General features: G+C 41.9%; 1 protein-coding gene across 16 annotated transcripts in view; it reads left to right on the top strand.

Annotated features, from left to right (window-relative positions):
* The window catches only part of nav3 (neuron navigator 3), a 336,822-nt gene that overhangs the window by 292,981 nt on the left and 24,575 nt on the right, over positions 1-19,266 (top strand). For 11 of the 16 annotated variants that reach the window (XM_044186959.1, XM_044186957.1, XM_044186950.1 and 8 more), the window contains 11 exons: positions 72-195; positions 2,852-3,161; positions 4,350-5,076; positions 6,345-6,770; positions 7,685-7,726; positions 9,893-10,050; positions 11,107-11,301; positions 11,841-11,893; positions 13,286-13,309; positions 14,959-14,982; positions 15,188-15,265. In XM_044186959.1, coding sequence (XP_044042894.1) covers positions 72-195; positions 2,852-3,161; positions 4,350-5,076; positions 6,345-6,770; positions 7,685-7,726; positions 9,893-10,050; positions 11,107-11,301; positions 11,841-11,893; positions 13,286-13,309; positions 14,959-14,982; positions 15,188-15,265 — 2,161 coding nt within the window. The remainder of the gene's footprint in view (positions 1-71; positions 196-2,851; positions 3,162-4,349; positions 5,077-6,344; positions 6,771-7,684; positions 7,727-9,892; positions 10,051-11,106; positions 11,302-11,840; positions 11,894-13,285; positions 13,310-14,958; positions 14,983-15,187; positions 15,266-19,266) is intronic. The other 5 variants (XM_044186951.1, XM_044186953.1, XM_044186965.1 and 2 more) reach the window with 3 other exon arrangements.

Below are 19,266 nucleotides of genomic sequence, written 5' to 3'. Positions count from 1 at the left end.
CTAGAAGACTCCAAATCTAAAATAAACTTTCTGACCTCTATTCTTCCTTCTCTTCTGTTCCTCTCCTATAGTTGGGACGACAGCAGCTCGGTGAGCAGCGGCCTGAGCGACACATTGGACAACATCAGTACTGATGATCTGAACACACCCGCCTACTCCGCTGTCAGCTCATCACGCAAAAGCAAGGGAGCGCAGGTAAGGACACAAGCACTAACCATTTACCAGCCTTCCTCAGCACCTGGTATCTGATGTCCTTAAGGGTTTTAAACTTTGGATTTTTAGCCATGCTAGCGTTGTGGCTCCATGGATGTCGGCCCACCACTTTGGTCCAGACTGAAATATCTCAACAATAGGATATATAGGATGTATAGTCATGAGATTTGATACATTCATGCCCCCCTCAGGATAAATTTTAATCACTTTGGTGATCCCCTGAATTTTCCTCTGGCGCCATCATCAGGTCAAAATTTCAGTCTATGACCAAATACCTACAAAACTAATGATCTTCACATCAGCCTCAGCTATACTTTTAGTGCTAATTAGCAGATGTTGCTATGCTAACATGCTAAACTAAGATGGTGAACATGGTAAACATTATACATGCTAAATATCTTCATGTTAGTATTGTCATTGTGAGCATGTTGTCATGCTAGCATTAGCATTTAGCTCAAAGCACCACTCCGTTCTAGTACAGCCCATTGACTGTATATAAAGATGGACAACATGACAGCTCCCCAAAAGTCAAGCCAAAACATCATGATCGCCCCCAGGTGGCTGGCTGCAGTATAGGTCATAAACTCCGCCCCCTCCATGTTAGTGGAAGGGAGATGAGCCAAACTAAAAACTCAGAGTACACGTCAAATACATTTTTCCCAAAGATGGTTTTAGGTAGTTCTTATCACTCTGATGTGTGTTCAAGTGTTTATTTTCCTGATAAGTTTGGTTTTAATTAGTTATTTGATTGACAGCTGAGGCCAGCTTGTGATTGAGTCGGGCGGGTTTTTGGGCGGGACCTCAATACCGCGGCTCCAACCCCGATCACTACTGCGCAGGCTCTGGCTCCAAATGACGTCACCAGCGCAAGATGGCTGCTCCCGTATCCGGGATATTTTGGCTTCATTTTTGTACAGTGGGAGGAAGTGGAGACGCGTCGTCCATCTTTATACAGTCTATGGTACAGCCTCACAGAACCACTAGCATGGCTGTAGCTCTCAGTCTTGTTCCCTGTGCATTAGCTTGTAGGTGGAGTTAATCAATATCAGTGGTGCAGTGATTACCTTCCAAGCCGGAACTTGTTTTCTGCCATATTTATTTTACTTAAAGGGGCACTTCTCTAATTTTACACACAAAGTTCAGTTTACTCATAACGACGAGCTCTAATCAGTGAAAACACTTGTATAATGTCTTCTGTGGCTCAAGAGGAAGCTTTCCAAAGTTAACTTGGAAAAAAATAACTCTGATGTCAACAGGGTAATCTCAGCTTCAGTTTGAGAGTAGCTTTTTTTTAAGACAAGAAGTGGGCTTCCTGGCAGGGAGGGCTTAATGAAATGTGGTAGTGTTTTTGTAGCTTGACCCATATGGTAAACGGTAATGGACTGTACTTGTATAGCGCCTTTCTAGTCTTCCAACTACTCAAAGCGCTTCACACACTATATATCACATTCACCCCATTCATACACTGATGGCAGGTGCCAACTGCGCATCAGTTCCAGGAAACTAACTAATCATTCACTCACACTCACACACCGCCCAAGGACACTTCGACATGTGTTCGACACACCCGCTCTACCACTAAGCCACAGCCACCCATACTAGGGAATAAAGTCACGACATGTTGGCAAATTTGGCTATTCGATTTTGAATCTGTCTCTTGTGAGTCGCTCAACTTTATGAAAGTGCAATGCTAAATCACTGGAGTACTTCTTTAACACAAAACATGAAAGGGAAATATTACACAGCAGCTACAGAAACTGACAGAAAATGAGCACTACAAGATGGGGGGGGGGGGGGGGGAATTCAATTGCCAGATCTGGTTAAATTCGTTTTTTAAATGCAGAGTTATAAGCACGTTGGTTTAGCATGAAATCAACGGCCGTCTGTATGTGAGCTCTGAAATCACAGCTGAGGGAATTAACTGCGGACTGAAGGCCACTGCTCAGCTCTCCTCACAGGCTTTTGCTGTTTTCTGCCAAGTATCTTTGGCCCTTCATGAAATACTCAACAGACTGGGCTCTTAAGAGACTCTGGTGTTGCTAGGGAGACTGGCCATCTGTCAAGGTAGGCTAGTTATCACTGCTGTGTGTGTGTGTGTGTGTGTGTGTGTGTGTGTGTGTGTGGGGGGTTGGGTTTTTTCTGTGGGTGTGTTTGCATGTGTCCCAAAAGTAGAGATCTGGACATGGGTGATTCCAAAGATAGCTATGGCTTCACACACAGACACACACCCTGCTGCTCTGTTTGTGCAGAGACATATATCTCTTTGTGGTGGCTGTGAGTTTAAATAACACTTCTTAAAGGATCATACTGGAGCTTTAGTATGTTTGAGGCTACAAGTAGCCGATGCTTGACATCATTGCTGACCATTTTCTTAAGCATACCATGACTTTTTCCCACCAGACAGGTTTCTGTTCTTTTCAGTGTGCCAAGAAAATAACTTTGCACATAAACATTGCTTGAAATTGGTCATTGTGCATTTACGTGTACTTTACTTTTTTTTTTTATCGTCAACATTGCACTTTCAAGGACACTACAACATTCAAGACTTTAGGAAACCACAGTTTCATTATTTTGCTGAACCATTTATTAATATCTTTATGTGCTTTCTTTGACACCCACCACCACCACCACCCTCCAGTCCCAGCGAGGAAGCAGGTCCAAGCATGCAGAGCAGGAGGTGAGCAGCAGCTGGGCCGGAGCCGAGGACCTGAAGAAGGTGGAGGAGGAGCTGGATGCGAGCATGGACCCCAGCAGCGGCTCCTCCCGTTGGAAGCCTTCTTCATCCTCCTCTTCCTCTCAAGCCCAGGGCCAGTACGAGGATGCCAGTCAGAAGGCCGCTGCGCTGGCCCAGATGTCCCAAACGGGCTCGTGGAGGAGGGGCATGACGGCCCAGGTGGGCATTACTCCACCCAGGACCAAGGGTACCTCTGCTGCCCTCAAAACACCAGGTAGGAGATGCAACACGTTGCTTTTTATCTTTAAACAAACGTAATCGGTAGAAATTACAGTACAAGTACAGTAGGACACTCAGTGTGAAGAGGTGTTGATTGGGTTGCCCCAAAGTGTAATTGTTTTTGATTGACACAAGATGCATTAGTGAAAAACAGTGACAAACACTTGGAAAGTAGAAAAAAGGGTAGAAAAAGGTACAAATATGTAAAAAACACTTTTTACATGTATTGACGTATGATGATACATGTAGTGACACAAAATTTTACGTAATATAATGTCCTAATGTACAAACATCTACACGTTTAATTTTAAAAAGGATAGGTTGTGGTGCCTTTGAGCTTGTTTTCCTTTTAGATTAAAATAATCTTTAAAGTTAGTTTATTTATTATATTCCATTAACAAGTGTGCACATTATCATGTTCGCATGCAGTCTATTTAAAACTATATTAAAACAGTACATAAGTGTACATTTGACTAACTTTGTGAACAACCATCATTGCTTTTTCAATGCCTCAACTGTTATGGAGTGCTTAACCCAACAACTTCTAATGAACCTTTTTCACAGCAGACATTTGATTCATCATAGTAGCAAAAGCACAGGTGTTACTAATAACATTAACAATGGCTTCCTTCTATTCAAGTGTCTCATTAAGCCATGACAGTGTGACAGTGAGCCAGCATGAATAATACCAGGAACTCTGAAACTGAAGCAGCTAAAGGAAATTCAGCAATTGTTCATTTTATTATTTAAACCTGTACTTTTCCTCTTGTGACATGTCAAAATGTCTTTAGAGAAAAAGGCCTATAATGTGCTTCACTTTTATACTAACATTGAATATTGGAAGAACATGCTTTGGAATGGAGAGTTGCAACAGATTTGTTGCCTCTGCCCAAAAACTATTTGATGATTCTTTTCACTTGATACCTGTGCTTAGAGCATGTGCAGCTGCTCTTAAATTTTCAGCCCACCCAGCAAGTTTAGCAGCTTTGTTGCAGATAAGTATTGGTTTTCAATGCAGCTGAGCTGTAATAAACAGGCTTCTGACTGCTGGCCAAAATGTACACTAATTTTGCTTTTCCTGCTCTGTGGCACCACAGGTGATTAAAAACAAGTGCTGGGCCAAGAATCTGCTGAGGGTAATGTTTTTGTATTTGTGCTAATAAGTGTTTATGCAAACTGACAGGCAAAACTGATGATGCTAAGGCCTCGGAGAAGGGCAAGGCGCCTTCCAAGAGTTCAGCTGGCATCCAGCGCTCACCCTCAGATGCTGGGAAGAGTAGTGGAGACGAAGGTAAGAAACCTCCCTCTGGCATTGCACGCCCACCAACCACTGGTTCGTTTGGATACAAGAAGATCCCGGGTCCCACTGGTACCCTAATCACTTCCAGCGGTGCAACGCTCGCCAGTGGCTCAGCCACCCTGGGCAAGGCGCCCAAGTCTTCAGCTGCCCTCGGCAAAGGCACAGGCATCAGCGGTGTGCGCAAGACCAGCCTGGATGGCTCACAGCCCCAGGATGACGGCATTCTACTCAGCTGCAGTGGCTCCAAATTGACCCTGCAGTACCGCTCTCTACCCAGACCCGCCAAATCCTCCAGTGGGGTGGCAGCAGGGCGCAGCGGGCATCGCTCCAGTTCCAGCAGCATCGACTCAAACGTTAGTGGCAAGTCAGCTGGAGGGGCAGCGACACAAGCCGGTGCCAAACGCAGGGACGGAAAAGTGGGCTCAGACCGCTCCAGTCCCATCACCATTAACCAGACAGACAAGGAGAAAGTGGCGGTGTCAGACCAGGACACAGCAGCGGGACTATCCACCTCCCCCAAGTCCAGCCCCACCTCCAGTTCAACAGGCCAGTCAGGCCTCAGGCAGCCGGGCTCCAAGTACCCCGACATTGCTTCTCCTACGTTCCGCAGGTCAGACACACATAACATGCCTACAGCTCCTGTTCTGTCTTTGTCCCTCACCATGTGTGTTTCTGCGTGAATCAAGCATTTCATCATATACTTTTTCAGTCCCTTGGTTATTAGCAATAAGGGATGTTTTTACAGTACAGGACACATGCATTTGGCTGCAATATAAGTTAAGGTCTTATCTTAAAAAGATACAGTCAATGTCATCGACACATCTATTTCAGAATTTAAGTGTGATTCCATTCATTATGATCAACTGGTGTTTGTGGTGTACAGCGATGTTTTCCAGACTCTCCAGACTCCTGTAACAGATAGTTGCATTTATTGAAGATGCCATTTGTAGTGGTAAAGTCTCACCATGGCTAAAAAAAATACACTGTCATCTCTATCAAATTTAGATGTGTTTGGATGCGCAACATGAATATAAGACACTTAATATATCATATTTCAGCATGAAGAAAAATTGATTGAGCAAGTGTACTCGGCTGCACAGCCATGAAGTGTTGTTCCCTGGTGTAGGTGATAAGCCAGTGCAGATGAAACATATCTTTACCCCGAAGATGAAGGTCTGATTGCTTTCCATTCAGGTCAGGCAAATCTAGCAAAGCAGTCTTGATCAGAACAGACAGGAGACAGGAGTTTCTCAGCACACCAATCCCTGAGTCATTAGAAGCATGCGTTCGGCAGGCGTGTCCAAACATCCTCCCCATCCGATCTGTCAAGCCGACCTGTTTCATCTGCATGTCTTCAAGCTTTTTTTTTTTTCCTCAAGAGAGCGTCACCTATATATTTTATGTTATTGCGGTGACAGACTGGGACAGGCTCAATATGAGTAGCAGGCTGTCTGAGCATATGTGGGAGGCAAACAGAGTTGAGTGGCCTAACAGATTAGGTTATTTAAAGTCACAGGGTTGAAACATGCAAAGCTGTGAAAGCAGATGTGTCAATGTAAATTACTGTGAGTTCACAACTGAAATGAGGTGGAGTTTGCTGCGAGGGATAAATGTGTTGGGAAGTGTGCTGAGTATTTTATCTGTAGTTTAAAGTTGGTGTTTTTCACTCTGCTGCACTGATCCTTGAGTTTCTTGATGGGTGTGACCAATGCAGTAATGCAATTTCATATGTAATATACATTAGATAACCTCAATGTAATCCACTTTCTCAACTCCAAGTATACCAGAGTCCTTCATTTTCCAGTATGGATCTTGCAGATGCTCATCACTTGTCCTTTGAGCATTTCTGAATGACTGCACCCACCTCTCTACCCCCAGATTGTTTGGCACCAAAGCCAGCAGCAAGGCCAGCTCTCCGGGCACGCCCGACTCTGGCAAGTGCCCCTCAATGTTGGGCAGCCCCCACGGCACGCTGGCGAGGCAGGCCAGTCTGGACTCACCCTCCTCTGGCACGGGGAGCCTGGGTAGCGCTGGCGGCCTGAGCGGTGGCAGCAGCCCACTGTACGGTAAAACCCCAGACCTGTGCACTGACTCCCCAGCCTCCAGCCCGGCCTCTGGCCTCTCCCTGCCCTCCAACGCTCGGCCCTGGCCTGCCTGTAGCTCGTCAGCTGGCAGCAAGGACACACTGAGCTGCCAAAGCATGACCAGTCTGCACACCAGCTCTGAGTCCATTGATCTGCCGCTGGGCCACCACGGGCCCAAGGTTACACGAACCGGCAGTGTCAAGTCCACCCTGTCTGAGGGGTGAGTAACAGGGAATACGATTGGGCTGAATCGTATTCATTGTTTCATTTGAGAACAGAGACAAGTATAACTCCCTACCCTAAGATATAGACATACAATGCAGAGGAAGCCTAGGTAATAATAATAATAATAATAATAATAATAATAAAAATGTACTCATCCAGCACACAGTTTGGTTGGATTTAAGTTTTTTTTGTCTGGTTTTGGTATTATGAAAATAATTATTAAAAATATCCAAAAATCTAAAGTCAGTACATACTGTATTTATATCGTTCATAGTTTGGTCAGTACAGATGTGAAGCAGTCCTAATTGCAGTTATTATATCACAGCATCTAGCTAATGACTAATAGTTTTCCAGAGTCTAACCCTTTTACTACTCACTGACCCAACTGATCTGTCAACTTTTGCACAGGTAGTCTATTGCATTGACCAGATACCAGTCTTATTGGTTCTGGGATCATCATAAAAGACATTTAACACATTCAAGACAGTATTAGTTGTGGGTCCAAAGCCATGCCAGAAAAGGTACCATAATAAATTCAGATCATTTCAGACGCTCATTCCCATGAGAAGTCTTTATCAGGGTGTTTCCATTGTTTTGTCTACACACTGTGCATGCAATACATCAAAGAACGTAGAATAAACAGGGCACAAGTTTATTTCCCTTACTATTTTAGCTGTATGTCTCAAAAATGAAACAATTGACTTAAATATTGCCTGTGTTTTCTATTTGTTGTCTGGTGTGCTGTGATGCATTAGTAAAGGCTTTGTTTTCTCCATTGGGTATGTCTTTGTGTATGTGTGTGTCAAAAGTCAAGTTTGTAAAATGTGATCAAAGTCTTTTTCTCATGTATCACAAAAACAAATGTTTTCTGGTGTTCATCTAATTCACTCATCCTCTGTGTTTTAACAGCATGCCTCTTGACAGAAACACACTTCCCAAAAAGGGACTGAGGTACAACACATCTGCAGCCAGATATCATTCTCAACTATTCTTCTTTTATTCACTCACATAGATCATAAGTATACATTTGCATGAAAATAATCATTCTGATATCAAGTGCCCTTTGCATGTTGTTGTACGTGTGGTATGGTGTGGCCCCATCTATAGCAGTGATTCCCAACCAGGGGTACCTACCCCAAGGAAGAGGTACCTGGACAGTTAAAATAGTTAGCTAAAAGTAATGAATAAATAGCAAAAATGGTTGATATATGGTTGAAATATTTAGCTAAAAGTAATGGACAAACCATTAAAATAGTTTGCTTAAAGTAATGGATAAACAGTTAAAATAGCTTAAAGCGATGGATAAACGGTTGAATAGTTAGCTAAAAAATATCTAGTTCTTGGTCCTCCGTGGTTTGAATACCCTTTTTGTTAGTCACTTTGGACAAAAGGATGACCAAATGAATATAAAGTAATGTAATTAATTTTAATGTAATGGTTAAATAATAAACAGTTAAAATAGTTAGCTTAAAGTAATGGATAAATGGTTGAAATAAACGTCATGTCGATGAAGGGGTACTTGAGATCATCTGACAGGGCTGTGGATATACAACTGGCAAAAAAGGTTGGGAACCACTGATCAATAGATTAACAGATCTTATGATTATCTCATGCAGCATTCACACTGCAGGACCAAATTTCTGCACAATTCAGATTTTTTGCAGGACACGTTATGAAATACAAAATACATTCTCATCTGTTCTCCTATATTTTTCAACTTGTTTTGGTCACCTTATGTCAGTTGTAGTTTTTGACTTAACTGAAGTTAACTGAGTAAACTTCCCAAACCTCAATGGAGTCGCAAGTTTTTCTCTTTTACCTATTGTTTTACCTCCACACAATGCTGTGGCACAAAAGTGATGATAGCACAGGATCTGATTTTATACCACAGATCCTGAATTCCATATTATATTATAACTCTCTTTAAGTGAGGCAAAAAATGATGATGCAGTATGAATGCTGCCTTGGATGATCAGGCAGGAATGTGACTGTTTGTATGTTTACTACTCTTTGTGCATCCTCATCTGATTCTCATCTCATGCACTGTTTGAAATGCGGCAAACACAGGAAGAACATGACAGAGCGGCTCTTCCTCAGCTGCCCAAAATGGCCTAAACCTCCTGATAACATTTGCTCTGTTAGCCGAGGGAGAGAAGTAGAATGGATACTTTGAATTTAGCTGGGACTAAAGGGACTGAGACAGAAATACCATAACCCATTCATCACAGCGGCACAACCTCTGCAGGGAACAACCTCTCTAGCCACTTATACAGTACTGCTGCAAAGGGGCTGGATGGGGCATGTTGGTTTCAAACCATTCCTTCATTTCAATGGCTTATGGTGCTCACGCTCTTTTTGGGCCTAAAAGCATCTGATCTTATACTACACTTTATGCCTGTTGGATGTCAGGACAGACTGCAAACTGCAGCGTTTTCTTCTGACCACAAATTTTTACGGCCGTCTGTTCACATCTTAAACCAGGCAGCACTTTAGATTTTCTTACAAGAGGAATTTGCCCCCTTTAGTCACGTTGGTCCTGCTTATGGGCATTTTGAAAGCACTAAGTATACTGAGTCAAACACTGACCCTTGGATATTTCAATCTGTTCCATTTCAACTCCAGTGAGGCGCGAATGCTGCTGTGTCACACCATTCAACACACTCTTAGACACCCAATCCCTGGTGGAGAGAATACGAATCACAGGCGCAAGGGACTGGAGTAGGGTCAGATGTGACAAGCGTAGTAATGGGGGCGTTGAAAAGGGATGAGTGCAAACTCAATTTTCATCCTCAGAGGATTAAATATGGCCGATTGTCATGCCTACGATAAGGGGGCCTTCTCTTGTTGAGCGACTTTGGAGCTGGAGGGAGAAGAGATGAACAGCAGTGTCAGTTTGTTTGGCAGCTTTGAGCCAAAGTGTGTGTGTATATATGACTGTATGTGTGTAAATGCATGCATGTGAACATCTGTGGGGTGCGGCTGCACGTTTTTTGCCATCTGCTCACATGCTTCTATTATGTAGCTCTGCACTCATTTCATCACCACAGTACTTCACTGTTGGACTTCCAAATATCTCTCTTTTTGCCTTGAAGTTTACTGTGTCTTTGGGGGTTGCAGGTACCCTCCGTCCTCCCGACAGACGTCCCACGAGGAAGGGAAGGAGTGGCTGAGGTCCCATTCAACAGGGGGCCTTCAGGACACAGGCAGCCAGTCCCCGCTGTCTCCTCCTGGAGCTTCCTGCACCACCACAGGAAAATACCACTACTCCAACCTGCGTAAGTCTATAGGAACAATCTTTAATTTTAGCACATGTGGAATAGATAGCTGAGTTATAGTATGTCCATAGGTTATTTTGTATTTGCTCTCAGTGATTTTACTAGGCAGTGTAAATATGTTTGATTTGTTTTTTTCATTTCATTCATTCACAACTCTTAGTCTTAGATAGAGCCTATACAACCTGCCAGTGTTAATGGTCCAGAATGCTTTTGATTTTAGGCCAACTTAAAGTACATCACAAATAAATGATCAGTCAAGTGAGAAAGAAAGTTCTGCAATCAAAGGAGATCTCTGATACATGCAGTCTCAGAGCCTGAATTCAAATATTGCACACATAAAGAAACCAACAAGAACCAACAAAAGATGAATACCAGGGTACCTACAGCCAAATGGTCCAGATCTGCTTTTTGAGTGACTTGGTGCACATGTACAGTGTTCACAAATCAGTTATTTTGCAGTTTAGAATTAAATTGGTTTCAGCAAATTTGCTGAGTCAGTTTGATCCAAGAAGAAAATATTTAGTTTTCCGTCTTTTAAAATTCTGCTGGGAATATTAGTGTTACGCTTTCATAATATGTACTATATACTTTATACACCAGTTCCTGCATTCTCATTCTTTCTGATGTCATGATAGAAATAATCTTTTTTCTACCATTTTTTTGTCTTTTTCCTGACTTAATTGTTTTAACCAAGTTCGTAAAGCTCTTTATTTAAACTTTTTGTGGCTTCCTAAAATGTGTGAAAATACCGTATGTGAAACAGGAATTGACAGTAGACACATTGCCTTGGAAACAAACTGCATGATACTGAACTGTATGATTCAATAAAGCATTTTTTCCATGTAGTGATTAAAAATATCTTGAAGTCTACAAAAAAATCCTAGTACATCTGCAACATTATTCGACCATATCCAGCTGTAAATGGGTTCTTATTTTCTACATGAATGACATGATCACTGATGCATTTTACACATGCAAAAAAGCAACAGGGTAAATATAACAGGGGGAAAATCTAACTTATCATCACTGATCTTGGTGTTTTTTTCATCCATTTAGTGAGCCCCACTAACATCAGCCAGTATAACCTGCCACCAGGCAGCAGCAGCATGAGCCGCTCCAACAGCATCCCTGCCCAGGACTCCTTTGACCTATACGGAGAGGGTCACCCACTGGGTGGCAGCGCAACCTCCCTGGAGGAACGACCACGGGCCATCAGCCGCTCCGGCTCCTTCAGGGACAGCACTGACGAAGGTAGGACACACTCTGGGACACGCTATTAAATATACTCTTTAACTGAATGTTCCAAAAATTACCTCCCTACTAAGAAGCCATTAGAAATAATTTTAGAGCCACATTCACCAAAGCAAAGTCATCAAGTACTTTAATACCAGATTTAATGAGCTCTCACTGTGTGTTCATTCTGTGAGTGACTTAGCTGATGGCTCGCTCTGTTATGATCTTTTTGTGGGTGATGTAAGAGGCTGTGATTGCATCCAATGGGCAAATCATGTTTTTTCTTCTCAAAGCTGTACACAGCTCACATCGTCTGAATGAGTTACCATAGCTATCAAGTGCTAATCGGTCAGCTGGGTAATCAAGAATAAAGAAGAAAGCAGTTACGACTTTAGAACTCACTCATGGTCAGATTGATCAGAAAATGTAGACTATGTTATGGTCTCATATAAATTTTTGTCTGTAGCATTGCCCCCATTTTTTAAACAACTTTTTCAATCAAATATTTTACTAAACTATTTTACTTGTTACTCATTACTCTTAATATGTGCTTACAGTCCATGGCTCTTCATTGTCTCTGGTCTCCAGCACGTCTTCACTGTACTCTGCGGTAAGTTGCTGACCAGCTTTTCTTCCTAAATTTACGGCTATTTGGAATTAGCGTTACAGTCAGGTGCTGTATATCTAAAACTAGTAAGTCATGGTGTGAACTCATCGGCTCCAATCGCTATTTTTATATTAACAATGTATCAAATGACTACATGTATTGTGAAAGGATTTGCCCGTAGTGACAACGCATAGAGAATTATAACCCAACTTTGCAGTTCCACTCATCTCTGCGCAGTATTTTAGCCACTTTCCGCTCATTGTTTTGGTTTTCCAGCCTGTAACTTTAATATTTTGGCTGAGTCTCACGACTCTCATCAGTGTTGTTTCCAGTGTTGTTTACAGCAGGCAGATGTTTTCAGTTAGTGACTAGCTGGTGAACATAGTGGAGCATTTAGCCAAATGATTCCCTCAGGAGTTAAATGGAGACCGAAACAAAGTTAAAAGGAAAGTAAATATTGGACTTTTATTCGTCAGGTGGCCAGAAACACAACTCCAAATGTATGCTAATGTTGCATCGTGTCTGCTAAATGTGTAAATATGCAACTGTTTACTAAAAAGTTTGCCATAAGAACTTTATAAAGTGATAATGCGTCAGTGTTGTGTTTACAGCTTGTTTCGCTGCCCCCAAGTGGTCAAAAAATCCGTTAATGCAGGTTTAAAGCTGCACTGCCTTATTTTGTTGTATCACCAACAGCACTGAAACTCAGTACCACTCACGCAGTAACAGTAAGCTAGGAGGAAGTTTTTAAATGGGACAGCACAGAGTTAAATGAAAGCCTTCAGCTCTTCCCAGTGATGCAGAGTGGCATTAAATCTCACATACACTTCCTGTATTTCTGTCTTGTCCCTCCTGTGTCTGTAGAACCAAAATATAACTTTCCATTATGCTTCTAACATAACTTTGGCAGATAAGACTCTGGACAAGTGTCGGGCTTCTAATAGCACAGGCAGCGCTCCAGTCTTGAGGCAGGAGATTAGTTTTAGGGAGAAGAATCGATTGCCACCTACCTCTGCCTCTTTCCAATTTCCCTCGCAAGTTGCAGCAGAAAGGCCTGAATGAATAATGGAGATAGTTTTGTTTAAAAGTTTACCCTCAGGTCGAATTAATTTGTGTGTTTTGTGGTTATCAAAACCATTTTCCATTGTGTTTTCTGTCTGATTTTATCCACTTCAATACCAGTAATATTTTCTTTCACTTTAATCTCATTTTAAGTAAAGTTTGGTTTAATTCTCTTCATCTATGTGTTGGCCATTTCATCATTTCTCTTCAATGACATTAAAATGCTTCTCATGCTGTATATTCTAATACATTTTTAAAAGATGCTGGATTGAACACAACTCACAGAGCCAATAATCTCTTTTTTTTTAAATTATGTATGCTTCTTCCTTACAGACGGAGGAGAAAGCACACTCAGAGGTAAGGATGGGTAATATTCCATCTGTCTGCATGTCTGCTTCTCTTTACCACCTTCCTGCTTCACATTCATACAGTTCAAATGCATTTACACCTTGAAGCTGCTCAGTGTAGCTGCAGTGCTGCACTGTTGGCCACTGAGCAGCTCTACAGATGCGGGTGGGGGTTAAGTGCCTTGCTCATGAGCACCTCAAAGGAAACTGGGAGGAAGAAAAAAGGAGTTTTTCTGATTTAGTTTCAATTGCCTGATTTTATCTTGTGATTCATGTCAACAACCTCCATGTCACGCGCATGTTTTGCTGCCCTTAAGGTGACTGCTGGCTGTTTTTTTGTGTCTATATGTCTTTACGTTTGTGTTTCTTTCTGTTGCACTGCATCTATATTCAGAGATAGTCTGTCTATGTCAATCAAAGCACAAACATTTGTTCTGCTAAATATGGCCTATTATTAATGATCAGTTTGAACCAAAAAGTACATAAATATGAGAAAAGTGATGGTGGACAAAATGTTAACAAGTTCTACAATAAAGTAGTTTAACCCCATGTTGCATTGCTTTTTATTCAGTAAATCTTTTGCATTTATTTCATCTTGATCATAAATAACCACACAACCTTACTAGGTTAACATAGTTATATAATTTACTCATTACAAAACTTACACTATACCTATGTAATGCATGCCCTGCCCTTTTTTTTTTTGTTTGTTTGGCTTCGTTCAGCATTCCTGTTCAGTTCATCACTGATTCTTCTTTGATTTTCCAGATTTGTGGTTTGATTTTCTGATTTCTGTTAGAATCCCTTTTCTCTGTACTTGTTCATTAGTGCTTTAAGCTCAAGTTTGGATCGAACAGTAATGGCAAATACACCGTGGTGTTTGTTTTAACCCTGCCAGATGGGTGGAGTTTAGCACCTAGGACAGCTCATGCAGTGCAAACTGACAATCATGGAATACAGTCACTGTGTGTAACTCAAGGGACCCAATTCTGGTTATTTTTCCTTCAAATCTGACTCACATTTGATGTTTTCTACTTTCAAATCCTGAGACAGGTGACATGACTTGAGTTTGTCATCACTTACTTGAGACATTTGCTTTTATGTTGGGACAACAGCAACTTGTCTAAGCAGTGTTGGCACGGAGGATGAGAAACAACAATCAAAAGAAATCATAAAAAGGACTTGATTGGTATTATTGATTCTCAACTGAGTAAAAATCAAAATATCCTAAAATGTTAAAACTATCAATGAAATGTGTTGGAAGCAAGAGGGAAATATATCCTTTGTCATATGGATTATATCCAAAAACAGACTGACAGCTGATATTGACAGCAATTTGGAACTGAGCATAACTGTGAAAGAAACCAAATCCTTTCTTGCTATTGTCCATACTTTATTGTACTTGTGTTGTCCATTTTGGTAAACTGACACATCTGGCACTTAGCTTATTATATAAGAAACAATATCAGGTATTTGCAAATACTATTTGACCCAGGTCATAAATACTTATAACTCTTGCTTCGCTGCTCAAAGTCTAACCATGAGAAAACCAGTGCTGTGGCTTGTGATAACCTCTTTGTCTCCAGCCACGTCAGTACATGCTGTTTGATGGAGGCATGCAACATAGTGTTAATTTTTACTCTTCTCTTTTCAATCAAGGGCCAAACAGTCCTAAATTCCACGGTAATCCCCCACACTTTGTGTTCACACTTCACCCCAGTGTCTTTTTACATAGCATTACCATGTAACTGCACAGTTTTTACATCAAAGTTATCAACACAGGAGTTGCAAGTTCAACGCCTCTTTGCATTACAATCAGTCTTATTTTCTTAATGTTTTTCTGGAGCGTTAACTATACGTTTACCTCTGCACTTTCTTCTCCAACCAGCAAATCAGAAAGCTGCGGCGGGAGCTGGACGCCTCTCAGGAGAAGGTGGCGACCCTGACGTCTCAGCTGGCTGCCAACGTGAGTTTGTTTACTTCAAAAGACGCCATCAAAACAGTCGGCTCATTTGCATGATAACCTGCTGTCAGAGAGCTTTTAGGGGGAGTGTTGCCTATCGAAGCTCTGGAAGGAATATAAATCTTTAAGACGCCCACTAATTCCTTTTCTCTGTGTTTGAAGCCACCGTGAGTGTATTTAGGCTTTTGCTTGTTTGATTTTGTTGGTGTGTGCTTTTGTGTGATTTTCCTTAGATGGGATGTTTTCTTTTGTGTGTTTGTGTGTGTGTGTGGTACAGCGAGGATTGTCTCTTTGCTTTTGTCTCAGCCGGTGGGGTTTCAGCAAGAACAGGAGCCTCTCCCAAATTCAGCCAAGCAGAGAGAATCAAATAGAGATAGACAGGCGCAGAAAGAGAACAGGGAGATGAGGATAAGTGAATCTAGACTCAAAAGCGTCATGCGTGGGTGAAACAGAGTGAGATACAGAGACCTCCAACCCCCAGACGAAGCTGTCTTTGTGCTGAGATGCAGATTGATTGACAAACTCCAGCGTGTGACCCCCCCAATGCCAAGTGCCTGATCAAGCGTGGAGGCAGACGGGGTCTTCGCTTTGGTCCGACGCTTTGATCACAAAGTTGTGAAACTGAAGGCTAAACTGCAGGAAAACTTGACAAATGGGAAAGGAAGAAAGTACTTTATATGAGAGTTATGTAGGGACAGTCAAACAACTTTTGGTTTGTTTAGGTCATGTAATGACTTGATGGTAAATCTCACATATCTTTACTGTAACTATGAATAGAGCATTCCATGTACAGTATAATCTCAGTGGAATAATTCACCATTCAATGCTCTTAAAGGGAAACTCCACCGATTTTCACATCAAAGTCTGTTTACAGGTCTTGGAGAGTACTGCTGCGTATGTGAAAAAGGTTATATAAAGCCTTTTGTGGCTCCAGAGGGAGCTGCGAGAAATCTGATAAATGTCCTCAAGTGATGTCACTCGAGTCAGCGTCGGTTGGGGGCTGAAGACTACAAGTTTGAAAATGAAAAAATATCTGGGGATGTGAAGTTAGAAAGAACTTAGCAGACTTGATTTGGGGGTCGGCTTGTTCGCTGCCTTAACACCAGTTTGATGGAGGGCTGATATCAGTTTGGTCTCTGCGTTCAGCTGACAGACTGGGCCAGTACGTGTTAGCTTGGTGCAATGGCGCCAAAAGAAGAGAAATGCTGCTAAGTCCAAAGTTGCCTCAGTAACATGTTGTGTCTTTTTAGCTAGGTTGCTAATGTTAGCCACTGGTAAGCCTACATTCAGTAATGACCTGTCCTGTGCAGTCATCTGGGCTAGCTCCTGACGATGCTTGGCTGAATAACAAAACTAAAGTAAAGTTAATGAGTGCAGAATTAGTAAATGTAATAACTTTTTCAGTGGAGAAATATGTAATGAGTAACTGACTTCATTTTTCAAGTAATTGAATTGTGTATTTGTGGTACAGAGATTGGTAGTGTAGCTAGTATGACTCACACGTGAGACAGTGTTCACTCAGCTTTGGCTGTTCTTCACAGTGTGGTACATTTAGAGGCACCAGCAATGAAGCCACTTTAGAGCCTTGAATTAAAGAAGAGACAAGTCACTGTCAACTGCTGTCAAGTCTGTAAGTCCATTATTAAATCCTTTAGCAACCTCACAGCTGTTGTGTTGTAGTTCGCACCCACATTTTATGTGTAGTGTTTTACAAGATTGTAAGTACAAAGAATTCTTTATAGTTCAGTATGCTTATAGTAAAGTAAACTTTAGCTGATGCAGCATCATCATGTACAGTATTTGATACTAGCTGGTTTCAAAAGTTACTGGCAGGATTGGCATCATCCTGCAACAAGCAAGAAAGAGATGCCATACTACTACAACAAGTTGAAGCAGAAAAGAGCTAATCAAGTATGACTGGGTGAGAACAACAATTTACACTTTGCAGGGGCCAAATAATTTGTTGACATTGATATTTATTTTATTATTTATGCTGCTATAGCTTGTGTAGCTAGTGTTTTGTGTAGCACAACGATCTAAAAAGGGATATAATCCAAGACACAATCTGAATAAAAGCCTAAAAATAGTGTCTCCCACATCTGTTGTTGATGTTGACTGGCCCGTAACAGGGTCACTGAGCATCAAAACAGCAGTGGAAAAGGCTACCAGTTGCGTCCCTTACTGTGCCAAGCCATATGCCAACACATGCACAACAGGAACCCATATGTGCCTCACAGCTCCAACTCTGATGTTAGAGGCTTGGGATTTGAAAATCTATCGGTGGCTGTGCTGTACTGGAGCTGCATCCCACTGTATCTACATGACAGCGTGGTGGGTTGCTGGTGCTATAAGCTTGTTTTATCCTCCCAGTGGGGAGTGTGACTCTATAGAGATGTCCTCACATGCTGTCCGCCCACGGTCCAAAACTAGACACTGTGACATCACTTAAACGTTTACGTTAACACGTGTAGAAAGACATGCATTTGTACAGGAACCTATACATTGGTATATATTTGGCTGAACAACTAGTGAACTTAAACATGCATGCACTTTAATACTTTCAAAGCACACATACTTACAAATGCAGTCTTTTTTTTTAACTGGTATTTTCAAAATGTCAGTCTCTCAGGAAGAAGACAGAACAGCCTTGTTTTTTAAAGTCACTTTGAAACAGTATTTTGAGGACATCTTGCTTCTTTGATGTGATGTTATGTAACACTAATTTCTTTGCTATTTATATTAAATGTATATTTATGTATATTTATCCACATATTAAAAGGTCATTTCATTTTGGTTGTGACTTCAACTTAATGCATATTTGACCTTATCTTGTGCAGAAAAGGCTTCAAGCGTCCCAATGTTGATTTTATTTTATTTTATTACCTACAGAGGAACACTATCCTTAAAATTGAACCATGAAAATCACGAAAATTGTAGTCATGATGATGTCAAAATGTATATTTTAAGGTTAGAGAGGGAGGGTAATTTGTGGGGAAAAGATTTGCTTAGCGGTCCCAAGTGTTATGTTATAACCAATGGCTGAATGCATTTTCATTTCATCTGCTGTATTTTCGTCAGAGCCACATGGGACATTTTTCAGTGATTGAGGTCATCTGATCTTGATCTCTCTCATTTGCTGTGCCGCTGCATACATAATTATTATTATCTTTTTGAAGTGAATTTGGATCTTAAATAAAGTACTATGGGCGTGTTAATACCCACAGCATGCGCTCATAGAAAATGACTCACATTAAAAACATATTTGCTGCTGCACTGTCACGTTGGATTAAGTACACTCCACAGACATTTTAATTTACTGCGGGTTTGTTTTTGGTTTTATTTGATCAAAATGGAGCAGAATTAGTAAAACTAACATCCTGTCAAAGGGATTAAGAAGAACAAATGCTGCCTAAGTATTGTACCACTTGGTTTTTTTTTTTCCAGCCCGTGAAGGGGACACGTTTTCCTGCCTAGACTGACATTAAATCGGGTTTAAGAGTTCACATAGGCACCCCTCCTCCCCTCTCAATCTTCTTCGTCTCTCTGCTCACCCTTTACGGTGTCACCCTGACCTTGTCGCCTCTCCCTTTCTGCTCAGCCCCCCCCCCCGTTCTTCTTACTCTTCTCCTCCTCTCTCATTTTAGCTGTATTCTTCCTTATCATCCCGTTCCCTTCCTCCTTTCGCCCCCTCCCCTTCTTGCTGTAGTGTTTAAAGGATATAGTCCAGCAGTAGGTGTTGGCTTAGACCACTGTAGTCGTGACTGTGTGTCGGCCGTCTTCTGCTGACACACAACCGCACGCAATGTCGTACTCGTCTATAGCAGTGGCGTCTGGCCGCACCACCACCGATGACTTCTTCTCGCCCAGTTCACCGGTTTGGCCCACCGTCAACCTCTACCCCAGACCCCAGAATCACGGCAGTGGACAGAAAAACGGGGGTTCAGGGGCCAAGCGTGGCCGCCTGTGCCGGGCCCCAAGAGCAGGACAGATGGTTCAGCCATGGG

This window comes from Siniperca chuatsi, linkage group LG23 (genome assembly GCF_020085105.1).
Source record: "Siniperca chuatsi isolate FFG_IHB_CAS linkage group LG23, ASM2008510v1, whole genome shotgun sequence".
NCBI lineage: Eukaryota > Metazoa > Chordata > Actinopteri > Centrarchiformes > Sinipercidae > Siniperca > Siniperca chuatsi.
The sequence above is the reverse complement of the archived record's forward strand: the minus strand, read 5'-3'. Positions and strand labels throughout refer to the sequence as shown.